Here is a 19,566-nt window from a genome sequence, read left to right on the forward strand (position 1 = left end):
TTGTGCTATGGCAAATAGTATTATCTAAAAACTATAGTACATAGAAAGCTCGAAAGAGATTCACGCACGAAAATATGTAACTGTGTGATTGATTGCATATCACTGTACATAAATTAAATAGGACCGTTTTAAATATAATAAATATTGGAAATTGTTTCATAGTTTCAAATAGTAAATAAGTTTGACTTTTTAAACAATACTTCTGTAATTTTATGTGCATGTTTTATTTTCTTTGCAGCAGCACTGTATTATGCACTACAAATAGGTACAAAACAAACATCACTCCCGTTTTGAAGTATGTATATGTATGGCTGTGTAAAAAGTTGAGTGAGTGTTACAACTCTCTATTTTTTTTTCTTTTTTATTATTGTTTCAAAGCTATAGACAAAACAAACTACGATATTCCTCGCTTTAAAATGCATTAATAAAAGCTATGTTGTTTTAAAATAACGGATTTGCGGTACAGTATAACTGTTTGTCATTTCCAAGTGTTGTACTTCCGCCATTACTCGCTTACGCCATTGCCAAATTCAATAATAGCTACCAATTTTATGCATCTGGCAGCACTCAGGGTAATTTCTTGAAATGCAACCCTGCTAATAGTCGGTCTCCCTTTTCACTAATTCAGTACCAGTTTTCAGTGCCAGCAAGTATGGCGTTTGGTTAAATTCATAGAGCAATAAATGTTAAAATATTGTGAAAACAGGAAATTGCATTTAGTTAAATATTGACAATTGCCCAAGTAACATTAAAGTAAAAAGGTGCTAATTAAAAACGAAACAATTAACATTGAAATGTATTAAATAGTTTCGTGTATGTGTACAAAATAAAATCATATTAAGAAAAATACTTATTGAGGAGCTGAGTGCAATTCATACAGGTAAATAAAATACTGAGAAATCGTGAAATTCAGTTTGCGCAACATTGTTGGTGGTTTGATTGCGGAATGATTTCTACGAATGTGGTGCAAATAGAAATACTACAAGTACATATTTGTGCAGTGAAAATCGCGAAAATAATTTGTGATATGATTAAAAATTGTGTACACTAAATATCGAATATTAGTTGAATAGCAAAAATTCCAAGAAATTTTAATCAAAAGGCAGAAAACGGCCAAAAAAGAAGCAAAAATTATTGACGCATTCAGATACCAATTTCCGAGAAGCGCATTTCTAATTTAGACCGAATTCTCAGAAGTGACAGACAAGACAACAGCAAAAACAGCCAGAGGCAACAACAAATTACAGCGTTGTGTGAGGACGGCATGGCATCACGGCAAAGGCAACACAAACAACAACAACACAGTACGAAAAATAAATACTTGGTAAAGTGTGAATGATGGGAACAAAATACGCGGGGTGCCGTGTGGCCAACGGAAAACGCTGAGCGCCACTTATTCAATGGCAATGCACGGCAGTCTTGTGTATGTGTGTGTATAATTGTGTATAAACATATACAGCTATGAAACAAATCGAATAAGAGCGTAAATGAAAAAAATGAGAGCCCAACAGCAGCTGAGAATTGACTCACGGTTGCCAACGCTTAAAGAAAAGGTGTGCGAGTGTGGTATTGTGTGCATTGTATTATATGAGTATCAGCGTGTGGCAGAAAAAAAAAAACGAGAAATATACACTTCATGTCGTTTTATTTCAATTCGTGGGAAATTTTTAATTGTTTCTGTGAATTTACAATGGAAGCGAAATTAGTTGGTGAATGTCAAAGTGAAAAAGTAAAGAAAATAAATTTTCGCGTTAATTTTATTTGTCGCTACTTAGATCAGCAAATATTTGCTTCTTGTTCCACGAATAATGGCTTACACATTAATTCAGGTGTATTAAAATGCAATCAAACTTCCTATATGGTATCTACATACATACATATATACATATTTATGTAAACGTCTAATATTTAAATTTATTTTCAATTATAAAAGTGTTTGTGCACTTCAGCTTGTTGCTAAACCATATGTACATACATATAAATATGTATGGGTTAAAACATTTTCTCTGAATAACTTTGTTGGTATGTACTTGCAAAAATATGGACGGTGGAAACACGTTAAATACATACATATATTCAAAGCGTTGGAGGCTTGTCATCGGTTGTGACATCATACTATTAATAGGAACAATACTCGTGACTCGTGCGCGCTAATTATTTTTAAGTCCAACGTAATGAGCAATTGTCTATTGTCTCATCGCTCACATACATACATACATATGTACATGTATGTACGTATGTATGTACATACGCGTAACTTTTAGAAAAGAAATAAATGCACAAAATACCCAGATAGTCCAAATAATTGTTAGGGAATTCCAATTAAAATTATTAAATTTATACCTAAATAATAAATATATGATAATATGATGTTGTCAAGCGAAATGCATTTATGAGTAATCAGCATAGTACTGTATAATAGGGTAAAGAACATTCTTGTAGCTTGTTAACTCTCCAACTGATAAGAATTATTCATACGTTTACAGTTTATAGATACATGTATATGTATAAGTCATCCTTTCATGGCTTTATTGTTTATCATCGTCCATATGTACGTTTGTTTTCGTATATAAGTAAACAATTTCTTAGAAACCACAATTTGTTATCGCATAGAGAATTATTATGAGTAAAATTTGTTATACTCAAATCATTCTATAAAATCTGTTTAATCGGAAATTTTAATTGACTATAAATGTATACAAAAGTAAGATCATTGGCATGGCTTGAAGTAAAAGTACTGAGTGTTAAATTATGAATAAATATATATAGATATATGGGTATTGGTAATATAATATAACAAAGTCTCAAATGGGTATTCAAATTAAATTGTGCCAATTAAATAGAAATACATTCATATGTATATTCATATGTATATTCGTATTATTATTCAGTATTGCATTAATAATATAAATTCTGCTAACAATAATATTTAAGCAAATAAACACGGTGGTGCACAGACTCGTAAATTTAATTTTTTATATTTGCTTATGGATTAATTATTTATCTGAACTTGTTTTTCATATGAGAGCTAAACTCAATTATATAAAACATACATACATACATATGTACATATGTATGTGTATATACATACATATACTTAATTATTTTATTTCTTAGCAAAAATTAACTTGATTGATAAGTGTATACGAAAATACTTGCTAATATACATATGTACATATGTATGTATGTTTATATAGTTTGCAATAAGTAAAACGAATGTTATCTACACTCTTGCGTTGAACGACCTTCGTACATTTATTAGTTATTTAATCTCCAATATTTGTGTGATCGAATAGATATTGCTTCCTAGAAATTGGCAAAGTATTTAAGTAAGAAATTCATGTACATACGTATTTATACATGTGCGCATAGGTAAAATATACATACCTATACAATTATATGCGGTGCATACATTTCACGTTTAATCGGAGAACTTCCAAGAAAAGCGGCATAGAGCTTTTGATAACAGATTCCGAAGAAAGACCACGCAATTTATGCTCTTTAATTTAAGAAGTATTGACAGATATAGTCGATATATTTATTATACTATAAAAATTTTCCCAGAAAATGTTGTGAAAATTTTAGCAGTTTTTGAAATGGAACATCAACGTCTAAATGAAATAATTTAGATCCCTGAGCGATCAGCTGATGTATGATTTTTTATTTATATTTTTTTTTTATATAAAACTTAACCTGTAAACAACCTGGCAGCGGTATTGAAAGTATGTATGTATTTACTACGTATTTATTTTTGTCTTTTGTTTATGTGGTAATACTTAAGTGTCAAAAATGAAAATGTCGAAAGAAAACTATGAAAAAATTTTCTTATTACGAATACTGAAAACAATTCCATACATTCTTTCTTTACATATTATTATCGAAAGCATCCGAAATTTGTGCCTCGAAATTTATTGACTATAATTCATAAGTTTATTTTTGATAATCCATTATTTGTGTTACATACATATGTACATACATACATATGCATATAAGCTACTATAAACACATACATATGTATGTACATAGTTTCTGTGCAATTTTAGCTACATATGGTATATCTACACAAACATACGCTGAAATATTCAACACCGTTTCCTTTTCATCATTTTAACAAGTTCCAAGAAGAATCCGTGCAATACTGTTAACGATTCGCTTGAATTTTGCGCCAACACGCACTCAGCAACGACCTACATGCAAACTCACACAAATTGGATGAGAGCTTCCTGGAATACCCAAACGACTGTTTCGCCGTAACCACCTGCCCTCCGCAGGCGTATGTCAATTTAAATTATTTTGCGAAATCACTGCACTCTAAATTGATTGTGGTGTTTTTATCTACAAGCATACTTATATGTATGTATGTATGTATACAAATCCATATACAAAAATAATTTCCAACTAAAACATGGTGAGTGTCATGCACCTTGTATGTACATACATATGTATGTGTGTATGTAACTGCAACTATATTTTTATGTTTGGGCCGACGAATTTTGTTGTGCCTAATTTTATTTAGAACAAAACTATTAATATTTGTTATTATAATAACCTGAAAACTCTTTATACGAATATCCGGTTTATAACCGTTCGTGTGAATATTAACGGATTAGTACTATTCGAATAGTCGTTCTACTGCGATTACAACATTGTATCCGAAGCTCTGTACAAAAAATAACGTGTGTGTGAGTGTGTAAATATTTATATTACTTTGAAAATGTGTGGATTTTTGTGTACAAGTCACTAACTCCAAACTAGGTCGGAGGTTTTTCGTTTACTATTGTCAAATATACATATGGTATGTACATAAACTGCGTGTTCGCATTTATTTAGTTATTTACGAAAAGGATATCAAAGCAATTTTCCGGTATGTTTGTCAAGGTCTTTTACATTTAAAACGCAGCACGAGACAAACGGTCAATTATTGTTGTTATTTCTACTAACTATGCAGCTGTGTGTATACATTTATGTTTTTTGCTTTGCATCTATGAAAAACATTTGTTTTGGCACATGTGGGATTTTTTTAGAGATAATGCTAGATAGAAGTCGTTTAACCAAACGTACAATGGGTATAAAAAGTAAAATTTTGTTATACATATACATAAATTTCAGTTGCAAAGAAATCAACGAGATACGCCAAGTTTTTACCGTTGTTCTTGAATTGCACTCAACTTTTTATTATACAAATAATGGAGCTAATATTTTCAATGCTTCTCTATGTGCACATACTTTCTTTCAAGTTGGTTCGAAATGAGCCATTACTAATATTTCATTCAAAGGATCGCTTAATCCGAAGAATTCAAATAACTATCACTCTTCTTAAGAAATTATTAGTGTTGTTTGTTTGAAATGAAACGACTTATTTTTCTTAATTACAGACATACTATATTTATATGAGTGTATGTATATATTTTTCTTTTTAATACGTTTTCATTTTTGAATGTACATACGTTTATGTACATTTGAGTTCGTTTCTGAAAATTGTGCAATGACGCTTGATTGTGTTCTCAAGAAAATTTCTTTTGCTCATACTCTCTGCCTTCAAAGTACACAATCAACTGCACGCTAATACTGCACTTAACAACAACAACAACGAGAACATCATTTACTTTTCTATAGAATGCATTCGTATTCCAGAAACAGAAAATGAAGTGGGTTTGAAATTTCATATGAATTCCTCGTAGTAGCAAAGCGGCACACAAACAAAAGCCGATATGCACACACACAGATACGAATGTAGCTGCATACATACATATTTATGTAGATATGTACCTACCACTGTTTGAACTCGAATTTTGTTTTGTGTGAAAGCGTTAAGTGACCAGAATTTTACGAGGAAATTGTTGGAAGCATTAACGGAAAAATCCATTAAATACATTTCTGCGGAAGCATTTCTGGTTGAAAGTGCCGAGCACGGGTAAACAACATCATGCTTATAAATATTGTACTTACAGAAAAACTGTAAATTGTCTGCATATCTACACTTATGTATGGATATCATAGATGCATAATAAATCTAAGATAACATAACATGTTATTGTACATATGTACATACATGTGTTGGTATTGCGATTTGACACCGCCCTTTCAATAAACCAATTATACTAGAAGTTATGATGGAATACTTGACTTTTTGCAACTTCAATAAACATACATACATATGTTATGTACATTTCTACATACTATTCACTTGTATACAGTATTTACTGGTAGGAACATTGCAAGTTCTAGTCAAACACAAAATTAATAAAAATCGAGGAGATAAGGACTGCTGGCTAATTTTGAAATATAGAGCAAATTTTTATATCAAGATGTACGTACATACTTATTTGTAATCCGACTATCTCGAAAGAAACGCATACTAAGTCGATAGTGTTAAAAAAAAATTGTAAACTACATACTTCAAAATATGCCAAATAACTCCTTAACCAGTCAAGTATTGTCACCTCAACAACATTCCACCAAATTATTGGAGCAATATTTTCGGTTATTACAAAAAGAACAACACATTTTCCGTAGATTCCACTACCTCTTCTCATTCTTTTGAATATGACTGCTTTGTTCCCAGAAGTGTGGACTATCGACAGATGCAAAAACCAGCAATGTCCACCACCACCAGTTATTGAAAATTTTCCCTGCTGGGTGCTCCTCTTCGATTTACGTGTGTACATACATACATACATTTCTGTATTATTATGCTCATGTATTGTTAGCATAGCAAGCAGACAGTTAATGGTAAACGGCAACCGTCCAACAGCAGATGGTAACCATTCAGTGTGAGTCACTACAATATTGTTTTTTTTTTTTGTTGGGTCCGCTTAACTGACGACGGTTGGTTAGTTGCTTGTTCGGCTGGTTGACTGGTGTCAGCAGCATGCACCACACATCACAATATTCTACGAAATTGAAATTATTAACTGCTGAGCCAACTGTCGCATTGTTCTTTGGACTCGCATTTTCGCAATGGGAAAAAATGAAAAAAAAATTAATCGAAGATCAAGAAATTCGAGGGATCAGCCTTTTGAAAATTTCGCTTAAGTTCTTCGTGTTGCAGACTCATTGTTGTGTTTTTGTTTGTTTTGTGCTCGCAAGCTAACAACAACAACAATAAGCATTTCAAACAGTCATTGTGTCGATGAGTACCTTCATGGAAAGTGGTATGTGGAGGCATTTGAAATAGTATGATGGTAGATATGCTTGAAACAAGCATATGTATGTAGATATGTACATTTGTAGTTGTTGTAAGCGGTAGAAAATATTCTTGAAGTAAATGAGAAATGTTGCGGAGTTGAAGGTCCTTTGTCGGATAAAAATGCCGGATTCGGGATAATGGGAATGAAGGATCTTCCTAACGCGTGCATTTTTAGGCAAACGGCTGTTATAATTATTATAATATACATAAGTAAGCAAGCAGACACTAAATATATAATTTATTTCCAGTAGTTACAAACTTTTTATGTTAGTGTGAAGTTTGATATCCATACATATGTCAATTAATTTTACAGTTGTTTGGGTATTAACTACGAGTTTCCTTGAAATTTTGTGTTTCCAATGGAATACGGCTACGGAATCGTAAAAAATATTGCTGGGTATTTTGTGGAGTCTACTTTATCATAAATCCAAGGAGTTTCAGTACTGTTGATTGAAGATCGTGAAGTCTTTCAAAAATTGCCACATGCGAGACGTCCATCCATCTCTGTTAATGACGATTACATCGAACAAGTTTAAGAAACAGTGCTTGAAAATCGTTGGCATTAGAGAAATCAGAGTGCCGAGAATCTCAACACCACTTATGGATCGACTCAACACATTTTGGATAGGAATCGTGTATCAAAAGATTTGAATCTCAAACGACTTCCGAAAGTACCGCGATAATAAAAATTTGTAATAAAATACAAGAAAATGTACATACATACTACATACTTATATTTTTTGCCAGTCCGAGTCAAATCTGATCATATGACATATAAAATATAAAAATACCTGTAAATTAAGTTTCCTAAAATTTAATTTGCTTACAGAACAACAACTTCAGTTTAGTTATTGGAAAAATACTTACATACATACATAGCTACTATGTACAGTTATAAAACTACACACTTTTATTGTACTATTTAATTGTGTTGTTGTCTTTTGTAGTTTTTCATTCAAGTGTATGTGTTTGCACATTGTATTTGTGACATTTTCATGAATGAACGACGCAAAAATTAAAACTGCACATGTACACATGTGTGTATGTACATATGTACATACATATGTGCGCATACTCAGAAAGTAAAGAGTAAATCTAATTTCAAACTTGTGTGCGCTTATTTTTATCGGGGTGAGTGTGCGATTCGTTAAAAATTGATAACAAATATAATTTTCTGGGAGAATTGATTTTAACCACATACTTATGTACATACACATGTATGTATGCATGTATACACGTAGCTACACTGAAAGTTCTATAAAGGCAGTGGCACGTTTGTTTTCGCCGCACAAGTGTGCTGATCTCTGGGCTGTATAAAACAATTTGCATTGCTAAAATACTAAATTAAAATAATAAACACATCGCGTATGCAGACAACGTTAACGTAAATAAATAAAGTAAGCTTATATCATAAATAAGCCGTGATTGTTTTATAAAAATCTAAATATACTACCATGCAACATGCTAAGATTCCTGAATTTAAATTTTTTTTACTAAATTCAATGTAGTAAATCAATAATAATATATATTTGAATATTTTCTCATATTTTTATATTCAATGCAATATTTTCTTTATATTTCAGTTAACTTCTGATTCCGTTGCGCTGTACTACATAATTACACACCTATGTACATAGATAGCAATTATCAACTTGTATAAATATCTTCCGATGGGGCACCGCTCCAGCAAACTATCTGCTGGCCTCACCAACGGTAACAAAAATTCTATCAAGGAAACCTCATCGTCCACCAAATTATCCAAACATTCGTCACATCGTCATTCAACACGTTTTCCAAAATCGTCTTCACCTGCGAATAGTGAGAGTAGTAAGATTTATAGAAACTCAATAGCATCACTTACTAGCAGTAACGTCACCGCTGTCTACGGTGATAAGTTCTTGCCGATTTTACGTCTGGATAGCGATTCCATAGCTGACACCTCCAACCTTTCATCAGTGGCCAGTAATTCAAGCGGTCAGATTATTATAAAAATACACTTCAAAACACATTCGCCGTCTGAGATGGATAATGCACAACAAAACATACTGCAACCAACAGCTGAGTCACATGCGCACTCGGTAGCGAATAACGATACTTATCGTCGCTTAGTGGATACAAATTCGAATAAGGTGCTGCCGCACACAGATGATGGTGTTGTGGAAGCTGCTGGCAGCTCCATTAATTCAATGTTGAACAATAACAATGCCAACATCAATAGCAGAGCGTCTCTTCCAAATAATTTAAATGTTTTACGCATTACGGAACCTTTGGTAGAACAGGAAGCGGATCGCGCTGGTAACGTTGAGTATTACGAGGTTAAGGAAGAGAGCCCGGCTACAACGCATAATCGGCCGTCAGTGAGTAGTCGACGCCAGAAAGCCAAGTCGGCATTTATGAATTTGAAAAGCATGCTAGAATCATCAACGTCCTCCTCTGGCAGCAGTAAGTCGCAACTAAACAAACTATCAAATAGCAGCAACAATAATCATTGCAGTGATAGCAGCTCTAATCATTCCCGTAACACTACTAAAACGCCGCCAGTAGCAGGTGAGGCGCATTTACGACAAAAGCAATTACGGCCGTCGAACAGTGAAGTAAGAATGTCACTACCCACGGTCAGCTCTTCCACCTGTCAGCGTGATAGTGCTGTTAGGAACGTTAATTCTATGACAACTTCCACCTCACATACTCCTCCAACTCCAGTATCAATAACTACCTCAAGTGCAGCGCATCCAACACCAACAGTGGCGGCAGCAAATGAGCAGCTTGCCGTTTGGGCATCCAACAAAGATCTAATAATCTCTTCCATAAATGTAGTGGTTTGTCCAACGACAACAACAACGTCGGCGACAGCAACTACGTGTAAGCCAACAGAGCGCGTAACGGTAGCGGAAATCGGAAACGGTATTAGAGCTGAAAGCGCGCAGGTCGAAGAGAAATGCAGCAGTAATCCACAAACAACTAGTGAAGGTCGCGATCACACAAATATAACGCAAACTTCAATTACGAAGAATGCCATACATGTCTTATCTACAGCGACGTCGCCTATTGTACACTCACAAGTAGATTTTGTACATTACCTCGTGCCAGATTTGGAGCGCATTTTTAATTCGAGTTTTTACTGGGGCAAAATGGATCGCTATGAGGCCGAGCGTTTGCTTGAGGGCAAGCCTGAGGGCACATTTTTACTGCGCGACTCAGCACAAGAGGAATACTTGTTCTCGGTAACATTCCGGAAGTACGGACGTTCGTTACATGCTCGTATCGAACAGAGTGGACACAAATTTAGGTAAAATTTTAAATTTTTCTAATTGAATATGCAAAATAGTATTTCCATCAAAATCAACAATATTTGTATTAACAAAATTTTTGTGGTTTCTTCCTCTAGTTTCGACTGTCATGACCCAGCCGTATTTAGCACATCCACCGTGACCGGTTTATTGGAACATTACAAAGATCCCGGTAGCGTTATGTTCTTCGAACCAATGCTGACCGTACCATTCCATCGCAAAAAAGTATTCTCGTTGCAACAATTGGCACGCGCCGCCATTGTATCGAATACCAGCTATGACGGTATATCCGAATTGGAGCTACCAGTGCGTCTCAAAGCCTTCCTCAAGGAATACCACTACAAACAGAAATTGCGCGTGAAACTGCTCGATGAAAGACTACTTACATACACCTAGTGTCCGCTGAACGCGGCCAGTTACCGGGCCGCCATTGTAACCGGCACCAGTACAGTGAGTGCCGGTGACGCCGGTCGCATAATGTTGCATGCAGCTACGTTTGACGTAAATTTGGGCGCTACTATTGCGCCTGGCAGTGTTGGATTGGGAAGCAATGCTGCCGCACATTTTGTTGATGGTTTGGTGAATATGCGTGTGGTGTCTGTGGAGGCGCTGCAAGATCTTGTCGATCTCGAAGATCTGCAGCATGCAAACACATTCGTTACATATGTACAGCACTCCACTGTGGTGGAACAATTGAACAGTGATGCCAGCAATTGTGTGCGCAACGGTGTTTCCATGAAGCGTCCACGACGTCAACAACTCCTAAAAATACCAAATCGCATGTCAGAATTACTCAGCCGTGTAACAGCGAATTTGAACTGTTACAACAATGTGCAGCGTCAGAGAAGACACCGTCAACGGCAGCAGCAGCAACAGCAACAGACGGAAGGCATGTCAACGCCAAACCAACAACACTAAGCTAAACAACAAGCTATATAAATAAATTTAAGACAATCCCAGTGAATAGGAAAATCAAAATTGCAAACAAAAACTCCAAACGATGTGTGTGTGACGGACGAAATGAACAAAGGATACCTATGCACAATTGCAACAGTATCAAAAAGAAAAGCTCCAACGTCGCTTTACACACTCTTTTTTAAATTGTACATGATGCGGTATCAAAATAGTATTAAGCAGCAGTTATGTGTTAAGATGAATAGTTTGTTGTTACTAGCAAGCAAACAAAAGTAGGCTGGGTTTAGGTAAATTCATGCTCAAAGCACGTTTGTATTTAAGTCCAGCAAATGTGACCCCCCACTGGTTGAGCACCAAAATGCATTTGCGAAAATAGTATTTATGCTAGTTATCTGGTAGCTTAGTTTAATGTTGAATATAAAAAAATCTATTAAAATTGTATGTAATATAAAATGTACATATATATGTATGTGTGTGTTATACGCTTGTTACTATATTATAATTCATAGAATATTTTCGTTTAGTTCATTCAAATGTAAAAAACTAGTTTTATAATTATAGTTAATGTCATTATTTATTTCGCCCATAAATATATGTGTATACTATAGTTTTATTTATTACATATCTGACATTCGTACATTATGCGCTCTCTATACTCTCTTATCATGTCATAACAAATTTCTTTTCTTTTCATCCTGAAGATTTATTTATTTATTTTTCCTTGTTATATTCGATTCAGAAGCCTGCACATCCATTGATTTTAGAAATGTGAACAAATTATTGTTAATGAATGAATGTACTTGGCATTGCTACTGTAACTTTTTGTTGCGGCGCGGCAAGTTTAATATTATTGTAAATTATTGTTAATGTCAACAAATGCAAAAAACGCAGAGAAAGTACAATATACAGTTTGCAGTCACAGTGTTCAGCTGTACTTACATATCCATGACTGTAAAACTGAATTTATTATAAATACAACTGTTTAAACTCGTTTTGAAAAAAATATATATATATGTATGTATGTATATATAAAATACAACTAAAATAGCAGTAACAAAAACCTTGTTTTTTATTTAATGATGTGAAATTGTTTGGGCGCCTAAACGGAATAGTTTTAGCAGAGAACGTGCAACAATGTGTGCCTGGAAGTTCGCCAGCGAACAATTGAAACTTTTAAACTGCCGAACTAAGTCCACAATGAGGGAAAATAATATTGCTTTAGTTCTCTTATGTTTTAGTAGGAATGCAAGTTGAAGAGGTGATTAATGTTGTTGTTGAAGCGGCAGAATTCTGCCGAGTTGACAGTCCTTGCCCGGATAAAAATCCGGGTCCGTTACGTAGACTCGACTATCCTAGGAGGTGATTAATACTAAACAGGAACGAACTCTCGATTTGTACCGACCGATTACACCGCTGAAAAGGTTCGATTTTCATTATTAAATGCATCTAGATACAAAAAATTCGATTTTTTTAAATAGCAGTCAAAAGCCACACATTTGTTGCTAGTTGTTTTAACGGATTATCTAATCCCCGTTAGGATGGTAAGGATTATCTAAGTTGTCGTCGACGTCATCTAACGGTAGGCCCAAGAAACGTGCTGTTTCGACGGGGTCGGACCAAAGGGAAAAGGGTGTCAGATGAATGGGGCATGCAAAGAGGTGGCCAGTGACTAAGCTGCGCAAGGGTCACTCTCGTTTCTCGCGGCAACTTCGTCTGCAATGGGTGGTGATTTGACTCCAAGAACGCCATTCACTGGAAGGGAGACGCTGATAGATACTGATAGCTCCACTGTGAATGGCGGTCAGTATCTGTCGGAAGTTAGTTGCGTCGGAAGTCCGGTCGGCGTAGTGTTCGATGTCGTCGACGTAATTGAGGAAGACCTCTTGATGTTCCTAGGAGGCGGTTCCGCTCCAAGCAGGTAGCTGCAGGGGTGATTTCTGCGGAAACATCCCAGCAGGAACTGCTTGGAGAGGAGTTTATTATGCTCTTTAACTGGGAGTATAAGCCTCTGACTATGTTGATATTCAATGGGAAACATCAAGAGGCATCTTGTCGTAGTCCGGAGTATAGTGTTCTGATAGGTCTGTAACTTCTTCATCTGCGTTCCACTGCTAGCTCCGACCTTTCTCGTTTCTTCTGCACGGAAGCTTTCCACTTCTCTTACTTTTGTGGAAAACGCAGTTGATGTATTCACTCAATTCCCACTACATGGATGTGTCACTATAAAATCCGTATGTAAACTGATAGTGTAAATTTAGCATAAAATTTTTTTAATAATATTTCAGTATTTCCATTTATTATATTTTATAGTATAATAATACATATTTGTATATGTATTAGCTAATACTTCCACTAATATTTACTTACAACACACAACTTACAAATATTTTTTCCCAAAATGCATGTCCGTCACACGTAAAAAGTAGATTCACTGTAACAACAAATCGGTTTCGATCGCATTCGCTGACATTAAATCCTGTTCCAATTGTGTTGCCGTTGCTGCTGACTGATTGAGAAATAAATCGAAATCATAAGCGCCATTCTGTGCGGCCACTGAGTCTTTTTGATTCGTTAATGTTTGTGGATTTGACATAAGATCCACGCCGAATAGACCCAACTCTTTGAGTAGTGTTTCATTATTGTCCACACTCGGATCGGACGTCGTATCGAGCTCGTCCAGCAGATTACCTTTTTGTTGTATATTTACCACTGGTGCTGGCGTTTCTACAGCTTCTAAGCCACAAACGACTTCCGTACTTGCCATCCGCAAACTGTGCGAATCGGTACGCACGATGGTCTGCTCTTCCTCCTCTTCCTCATCGAGATCTTGTGGCTTTAGCGTGGTCGATTTATATTGGAAGTCAGTTTCTTTGAAATCAACTTCAATCGGAAAGAGTGGCGGCAACGCTTCTATACGCTCTACAACCGAACGGTTGAGCTGTGCCAAACTGTCGAGCAAACTGCGTAATTGTTTATTCAAATCCATTGCATGCTTGCACTCGAGCAGTTCCATCTTTTCCAATACATCGGTACGCAATTTGGCGAATTTATTGCGCGCATCCTGACGACAACGTAAAATCAGTCTGTATTCGTAGTTGCCGGTTTCGACGCGATAGAGTGGATCTTGCAATGCGGCGAAGCTATGCTCCTCATCGTCCATCTCTTTCACTTTCAAACAGTAGGAGAGATAGGTGAATTTAGCATCGGCATAACGGCGCACCGTTAATTTGGTGTCTGGTATCGCCTTGTTCAAATATGTACCCAAGTCGGAGAGCACCGGTTTAATTTGCTTGATAATATTTAAACCATCCTTTTCCAGATTCCGATGAAATTCACCGAACATGCGGAACGCCTCAGATGCCCGTTGTTGCGGTTCATGCGCACTTATATGTGTAAAGCAATCGCCGAATGCCTTATATGTCTGTAGCAGATCGTAGTAGGCTTTTAGCATACGTCGCGCATGCTCCACCAAACCTTTATACATCAATTCGGTACCCTCAAGTTCTTCCAGTCGCTTAACCAACGAATCATTACAGAGAATGGCACGCGAAAGACCCAATGTATCTGCTGTGTTGCTGGACATATTATCCACTATGCGATGCTTTAATTTTTTTAATATAATGTCCAATGATTTGCCCTGCTCCGGGTCAGCATGCAATTTATTGTAGTGTATGGTTACCGTTGTGGTGGCGGCCTGTATCATTTTCGCTACTTCCACCTTTGTTTTGCCCTTCACACTCACCGAGTTGACAGCCAACAGTTCATCGCCGCTTTGCAGTGAGCCTTCACGCGCTGCTGGTGTGCCATCGAAGACCTAACGGCAGTCAAGAAAATTAGTCAATGTGTGCATTACTTTAAATATAATTCCAACTTGCCTGTACTATGTAAAGACAGGGGCACAGTGGCGAGCCGCCGCCTATGCTAATTCCTATCAAATTGCTCTGATCCTTCGTAATCACCACGGAGCTCACAGTTACCGTCATGCCCCTGTATTCAATGTTGGGTATTTAAAAAAAAATAAAATTTAGTTGTGATTTTTTATTTTTCATGAGTTTTTAGTTATGTAATGCGGTGATGCTACCATAAGTCTACTGATGCTAATTATGATGTAGATATGTACATATGTATAAGTATGTATATGATACAGATGCTTTGGAAATTAGTATGCATATTTACAGTGATAAAGCTAGACGTGGTGGAACATGAGTCAACATTTTCTAAAGTAGCCAATCAAAATACATATATAATTATAAGTTTGAGATAACTTACTTATGCATGCATTAATTAAATATGTATGTACATATACGTATGTGTGTGTGTGCATGAATCTAACGCAAAAGTTACCGTTTGAATATTTTCTTTCTATTCCTAAATTGGAAATATGGATATATGCATATAAATATATAAATGCACGTTACACACATGTATATATATACATATGTACATATGTGTGTAAATTATAATTTATAGCAATTCCTGAATTGTCGAAATATGGTCGAAAATTGAAATGTCCACATATTGCGCTGCGCTTTTTTATGTTGATTGTTATATTTGCTGGCTTAAATAACCGTTATAAATAAATTTATATATATGTATGTATCTTAATATATAAGTTTCAACCGTTTCTTTCACAGAAAACTACGATAATATTGGTCCCAATTTTGCAAAAATCTAAACTATAAAAATAGGGAAACTATGGACTTGCAAGCGAAACTACTAGGAGAATTTTGATCCTCCCTAATTGACAATACGTTGACTACATTAATACTAGCCAGTATGTTGAGCTAATCTGTATACCAAATTAGATTGTACATATACTATATATTATTGGTGCACAGCAACAATTATAGTTGCTGCTTTTGGTAGGTTCGTACATTTATACCGTTCAGTGCTAGTCACAACTTACAGTCGGTCTAATTCAAATTTTTGCCTATCGAACTCAATTAAACGCTCGCTCAAAAGGGGCACAATAATATTAGTCTGAGCGACATCGTCAGTTTCGGGTGTCGACTTCCGTTCGTTGTCAATCACTAATTCTACTTCAAAATCGGAATTGGCAGCATTTGAACTCGGCTCATTCTGCGTTTCCTGTTGTTGTTGCATCGCCAAATGCGTAGAACTTTGAGGATACATAAGTACATACATGGAGTTTCAGAGAAAGTGTACCGCCATTGTTATGTCTCAGTGCTTCTACTTACTTCTCGTTGAGCAATAGCGGTGTAATGACGGCAGACTCCGTTAAAATGCTTTTATGATTTACATAAAGTTTAAATTTAATTGAACAAAATTTTAGTTGCAAGAAAATTTAGAAAATTAGTTTTAATTTAGATGATACGTAAATAGACGACACAAATGCAATGATATTGATTATTACTCAGACCACAGTTTTTTAAGAACAGATAAACATATGTGTGAAAATATATAATGATATTTTGTTTGAACAAAATGCTATTAAACTTACATTTTATCCTCTTCAAAGAAGTAATCATCGTCTGTATCCGTTAACATTTTTCCTGATATCGTTTAATAGTATTTAATGTTTATATTTTTTAATTTTCCGGTTTTGATTATCTGATTGGAAAAGGGCGCACGCAAAATTATAGCATACTTCTCAGCGTTGACAATGTCCCATTCACAATGGCTTCAGTGTCAAAACAAAACAAAGTGATTCGTGTGGTAAAATTTTATTTGTATCGGAATATAAACTTTTGTAAAAATCGCTAAATAAAACATATAACACTTTGAAGTTACATTTATTAAATGAAGAATGTTTTCTCACAGATAAATATTTAGTGCAGCCAAAAGGCGTGATGAGCACATTTTTGGAATGTATTGGATCACGCTAATGTATATAGGGGAAATAGTTGATAAATGTCAAAATAAGAAAGAATGTTTATATCACGCTTTTTACTCGGTGGATTCGACTTTTACGAAACTATAAACATAGGTCGAAAATGTTAAATTTGTTAAATAAAACCAAGAGTATTTTAATACCAAATCTGCGTAAAACTGCCAGCCGTGCCACCCACGATGTGGTCAAGGAATCGTCATCAGAGGTTGCAGTGTCAAAAACAACGACGCCACCACTTATCTTGCCACTCAATTGGCCGCAGTATGAACCAATGAATCGTGCCGTTTCACGACAAGTTTGGATTGAAAACATTGATGATGTGCCGGAACGTAAAGTAGGCATTATCGAATTGCACCCGGACGTTTTTGCAACACAGCCCCGCGTTGATGTCATACAAGAAAATATAGAATGGCAGCGTAAATATCGTTATGTAAGTTTTGCCCATACCAAAACACGCGCGGAAGTGCGTGGTGGTGGAAGAAAACCATGGCCTCAGAAAGGAATGGGACGTGCCCGACATGGATCCATAAGATCGCCCTTATTCCGTGGTGGTGGCGTTGCGCACGGACCACGTTCACCCACCACACATTTCTATATGCTACCGTTTTACAAGAGAGTGATGGGTTTGACTGCAACGCTTAGTGTAAAACTTGCACAAGACGATCTACATGTTATTGATACCGTTGATGTGCCCACACAAGACCCACAGTTCATTAAAGAATTGATAAAAGAACGCAACTGGGGACCTTCTGTGTTAATTGTGGACAGGTATTTTATTTTATTTGAAAAAGTTATGAAATAATATATTTTCTTTTTCCATGCAGAGATGATATTTTTCCAGAGAATATTTCTTATGCCACCGATGCGCTGAGTTATGTGAACTTAATGCCTTCATATGGTCTCAATACATACTCAATGCTTAAACACGACACTTTAGTGCTAACTGTAAATGCGGTGAAACATATCGAGGAGCGCTTGTTGTATCAACTCCATCGAACTGATGGGGCAAAGAAAGGAGGCAAATTCAAATTGGATCAAGTCTAAAATAGTTTGCTAATTTTTTTGGATTTATTAGATTTGCTCGATTTCTTTAAGAAAGTCTCGTCGCTATCCAAGTAATTCAAAACGTTGTATAAATCTAAAATATTAAATGCAATAGAAGCAGCATTTATCTATAGAATAAATATGTGAAAATGTTAGAAATAATATACTTGCCTTTCGCTGCGCGCATTCTTTTCAACTTATCTAGTGGAATAGCTGCCATACTGGATCTAAACGCATCGGAGCGTGAGTTTACAAATTGATTCCTAGGTTCAGCCAAAGTTGTCATATTGGGCATTGTTGGCAGATGACTATCGGCACCCATCAATCTATTTTCTGCATACAATGGATTCTCCGGTACCATAATTTGATTATCGTTCAATATGGGGTAACCAAAATTTGAATTTTGGTATGCTAAATATTAAAACGAAAATTTAAATAGAAATGTCAAACTTCTTTGAAAAGCTTACGCATATTTGTAGAATATGGTTCCGAATAACCGTATTGACCATAATATCCTGGCGACATAGAATTACCAGGAAAAGGGATTACCGATTGATTAGGATCCATTTGTCGCCAATTGGTTAATTCATTAGCGTAGTTAATGTGCGTTGCTTCGGATGTTGTTGACAAAGGCGAGGCTCTACATGAGGCGCCGAATTCATTATGAAATGTGTATACGCTCGGTCTGGTGTTACCCGAATACGTGGAATGTAAACTTTTATCACTCATTGTTCCCATATCCATTATGCTACCCTCTCCTTTGCTTGAACGTAAAACATTGAACATTTTTTTAAACGCTGACATTTCTATATTAACAGGCTTTAATAATATCGCGTTATTTTGTATCAACTATTATTGTTTTTCACGAACTCATTTGTATATTTGCGAAAAAATCTTACATAAATAACTCTCCGAAATATAGTAACTAATAGAATTTTGACAGAATGTTATATCGAAACGATAAGCTGCGAAAGACAAAGTTTACATAAAATAAATTTAGATATGTATTTTATATCCTTGTTTTCTTATTATTATTTAGAAACATTGACATTTGCGTTTTGTCAAATCAAATTTTTAAGAATCAAAATTTTTCTAAATTTATTTTTAAATGATTTGAACTACAGTAAAGTCCTCCTAATTATTTTTCTTAATTTTATATTAATATTTCTTTAGCGGAAACAAATTTTTATTAATAATCTCAAGTGGACCATCCTTAAAAGAGTATAAATTCAATTCTAATCCAGTTGCGCAGTACCGTTTGGAGGCATGTTTTGCTT

General features: G+C 35.4%; 4 protein-coding genes across 7 annotated transcripts; 2 read left to right on the forward strand and 2 right to left on the reverse strand.

The window, feature by feature from the left end:
• Positions 1–647: 647 nt before the first annotated feature.
• Positions 648–12,001, forward strand: LOC120767940 (tyrosine-protein phosphatase 3). Of its 3 annotated transcripts, none has more exons than XM_040094307.1 (3): positions 648–880; positions 8,773–10,478; positions 10,578–12,001. In XM_040094307.1, exons 2-3 carry the CDS (start codon positions 8,860–8,862, stop codon positions 10,873–10,875), a joined length of 1,917 nt encoding a protein of 638 aa, XP_039950241.1. In that variant the 5' UTR covers positions 648–880; positions 8,773–8,859; the 3' UTR covers positions 10,876–12,001. The 3 variants fall into 3 exon arrangements, with proteins under 3 accessions (XP_039950241.1, XP_039950244.1, XP_039950242.1); XM_040094310.1 differs by lacking the exon at positions 648–880 and adding an exon at positions 958–1,304; XM_040094308.1 differs by lacking the exon at positions 648–880 and adding an exon at positions 8,459–8,586.
• A 1,295-nt stretch (positions 12,002–13,296) lies between these two features.
• LOC120769100 (PRKCA-binding protein) lies at positions 13,297–17,007 on the reverse strand. Of its 2 annotated transcripts, XM_040095960.1 has the most exons (5): positions 16,856–17,007; positions 16,593–16,640; positions 16,301–16,513; positions 15,270–15,381; positions 13,297–15,208 (listed from the first exon to the last, which is right to left on the reverse strand). In XM_040095960.1, exons 1-5 carry the CDS (start codon positions 16,900–16,902, stop codon positions 13,823–13,825), a joined length of 1,806 nt encoding a protein of 601 aa, XP_039951894.1. In that variant the 5' UTR covers positions 16,903–17,007; the 3' UTR covers positions 13,297–13,822. The 2 variants fall into 2 exon arrangements, with proteins under 2 accessions (XP_039951894.1, XP_039951895.1); XM_040095961.1 differs by lacking the exons at positions 16,301–16,513; positions 16,593–16,640.
• A 278-nt stretch (positions 17,008–17,285) lies between these two features.
• On the forward strand, positions 17,286–18,453 carry LOC120769254 (39S ribosomal protein L4, mitochondrial). Its single transcript, XM_040096156.1, has 2 exons — positions 17,286–18,013; positions 18,070–18,453. The coding sequence occupies exons 1-2, from the start codon at positions 17,349–17,351 to the stop codon at positions 18,287–18,289; spliced, it is 885 nt and encodes a 294-aa protein (XP_039952090.1). The 5' UTR covers positions 17,286–17,348; the 3' UTR covers positions 18,290–18,453.
• LOC120769256 lies at positions 18,286–19,093 on the reverse strand. The gene is made up of 3 exons (XM_040096157.1): positions 18,757–19,093; positions 18,461–18,700; positions 18,286–18,383 (listed from the first exon to the last, which is right to left on the reverse strand). Exons 1-3 carry the CDS (start codon positions 19,091–19,093, stop codon positions 18,286–18,288), a joined length of 675 nt encoding a protein of 224 aa, XP_039952091.1.
• Positions 19,094–19,566: the final 473 nt, after the last annotated feature.

Source organism: Bactrocera tryoni, chromosome 2 (assembly GCF_016617805.1).
Source record: "Bactrocera tryoni isolate S06 chromosome 2, CSIRO_BtryS06_freeze2, whole genome shotgun sequence".
NCBI classification, from domain to species: Eukaryota; Metazoa; Arthropoda; class Insecta; order Diptera; family Tephritidae; genus Bactrocera; species Bactrocera tryoni.

Bases quoted from the DNA above. Each gene is read 5' to 3' on its own strand.
- LOC120767940 (XM_040094307.1), top strand. From the start codon at position 8,860: ATGGGGCACCGCTCCAGCAAACTATCTGCTGGCCTCACCAACGGTAAC. The intron at 10,479-10,577 runs GTAAAATTTTAA...TTCTTCCTCTAG, and splicing joins CAGAGTGGACACAAATTTAG to TTTCGACTGTCATGACCCAG.
- LOC120769100 (XM_040095960.1), bottom strand. From the start codon at position 16,902: ATGTTAACGGATACAGACGATGATTACTTCTTTGAAGAGGATAAAAT. The intron at 16,641-16,855 runs GTAAGTTTAATA...AAATCATAAAAG, and splicing joins TTCTTTGAAGAGGATAAAAT to CATTTTAACGGAGTCTGCCG. The intron at 15,382-16,300 runs GTAAGTTGTGAC...CATTGAATACAG, and splicing joins AAATTTGAATTAGACCGACT to GGGCATGACGGTAACTGTGA.
- LOC120769254 (XM_040096156.1), top strand. From the start codon at position 17,349: ATGTTAAATTTGTTAAATAAAACCAAGAGTATTTTAATACCAAATCTG. The intron at 18,014-18,069 runs GTATTTTATTTT...TTTTCCATGCAG, and splicing joins TCTGTGTTAATTGTGGACAG to AGATGATATTTTTCCAGAGA.
- LOC120769256 (XM_040096157.1), bottom strand. From the start codon at position 19,093: ATGTCAGCGTTTAAAAAAATGTTCAATGTTTTACGTTCAAGCAAAGGA. The intron at 18,701-18,756 runs GTAAGCTTTTCA...TTTAATATTTAG, and splicing joins ACCATATTCTACAAATATGC to CATACCAAAATTCAAATTTT. The intron at 18,384-18,460 runs GCAAGTATATTA...TTAATATTTTAG, and splicing joins AAGAATGCGCGCAGCGAAAG to ATTTATACAACGTTTTGAAT.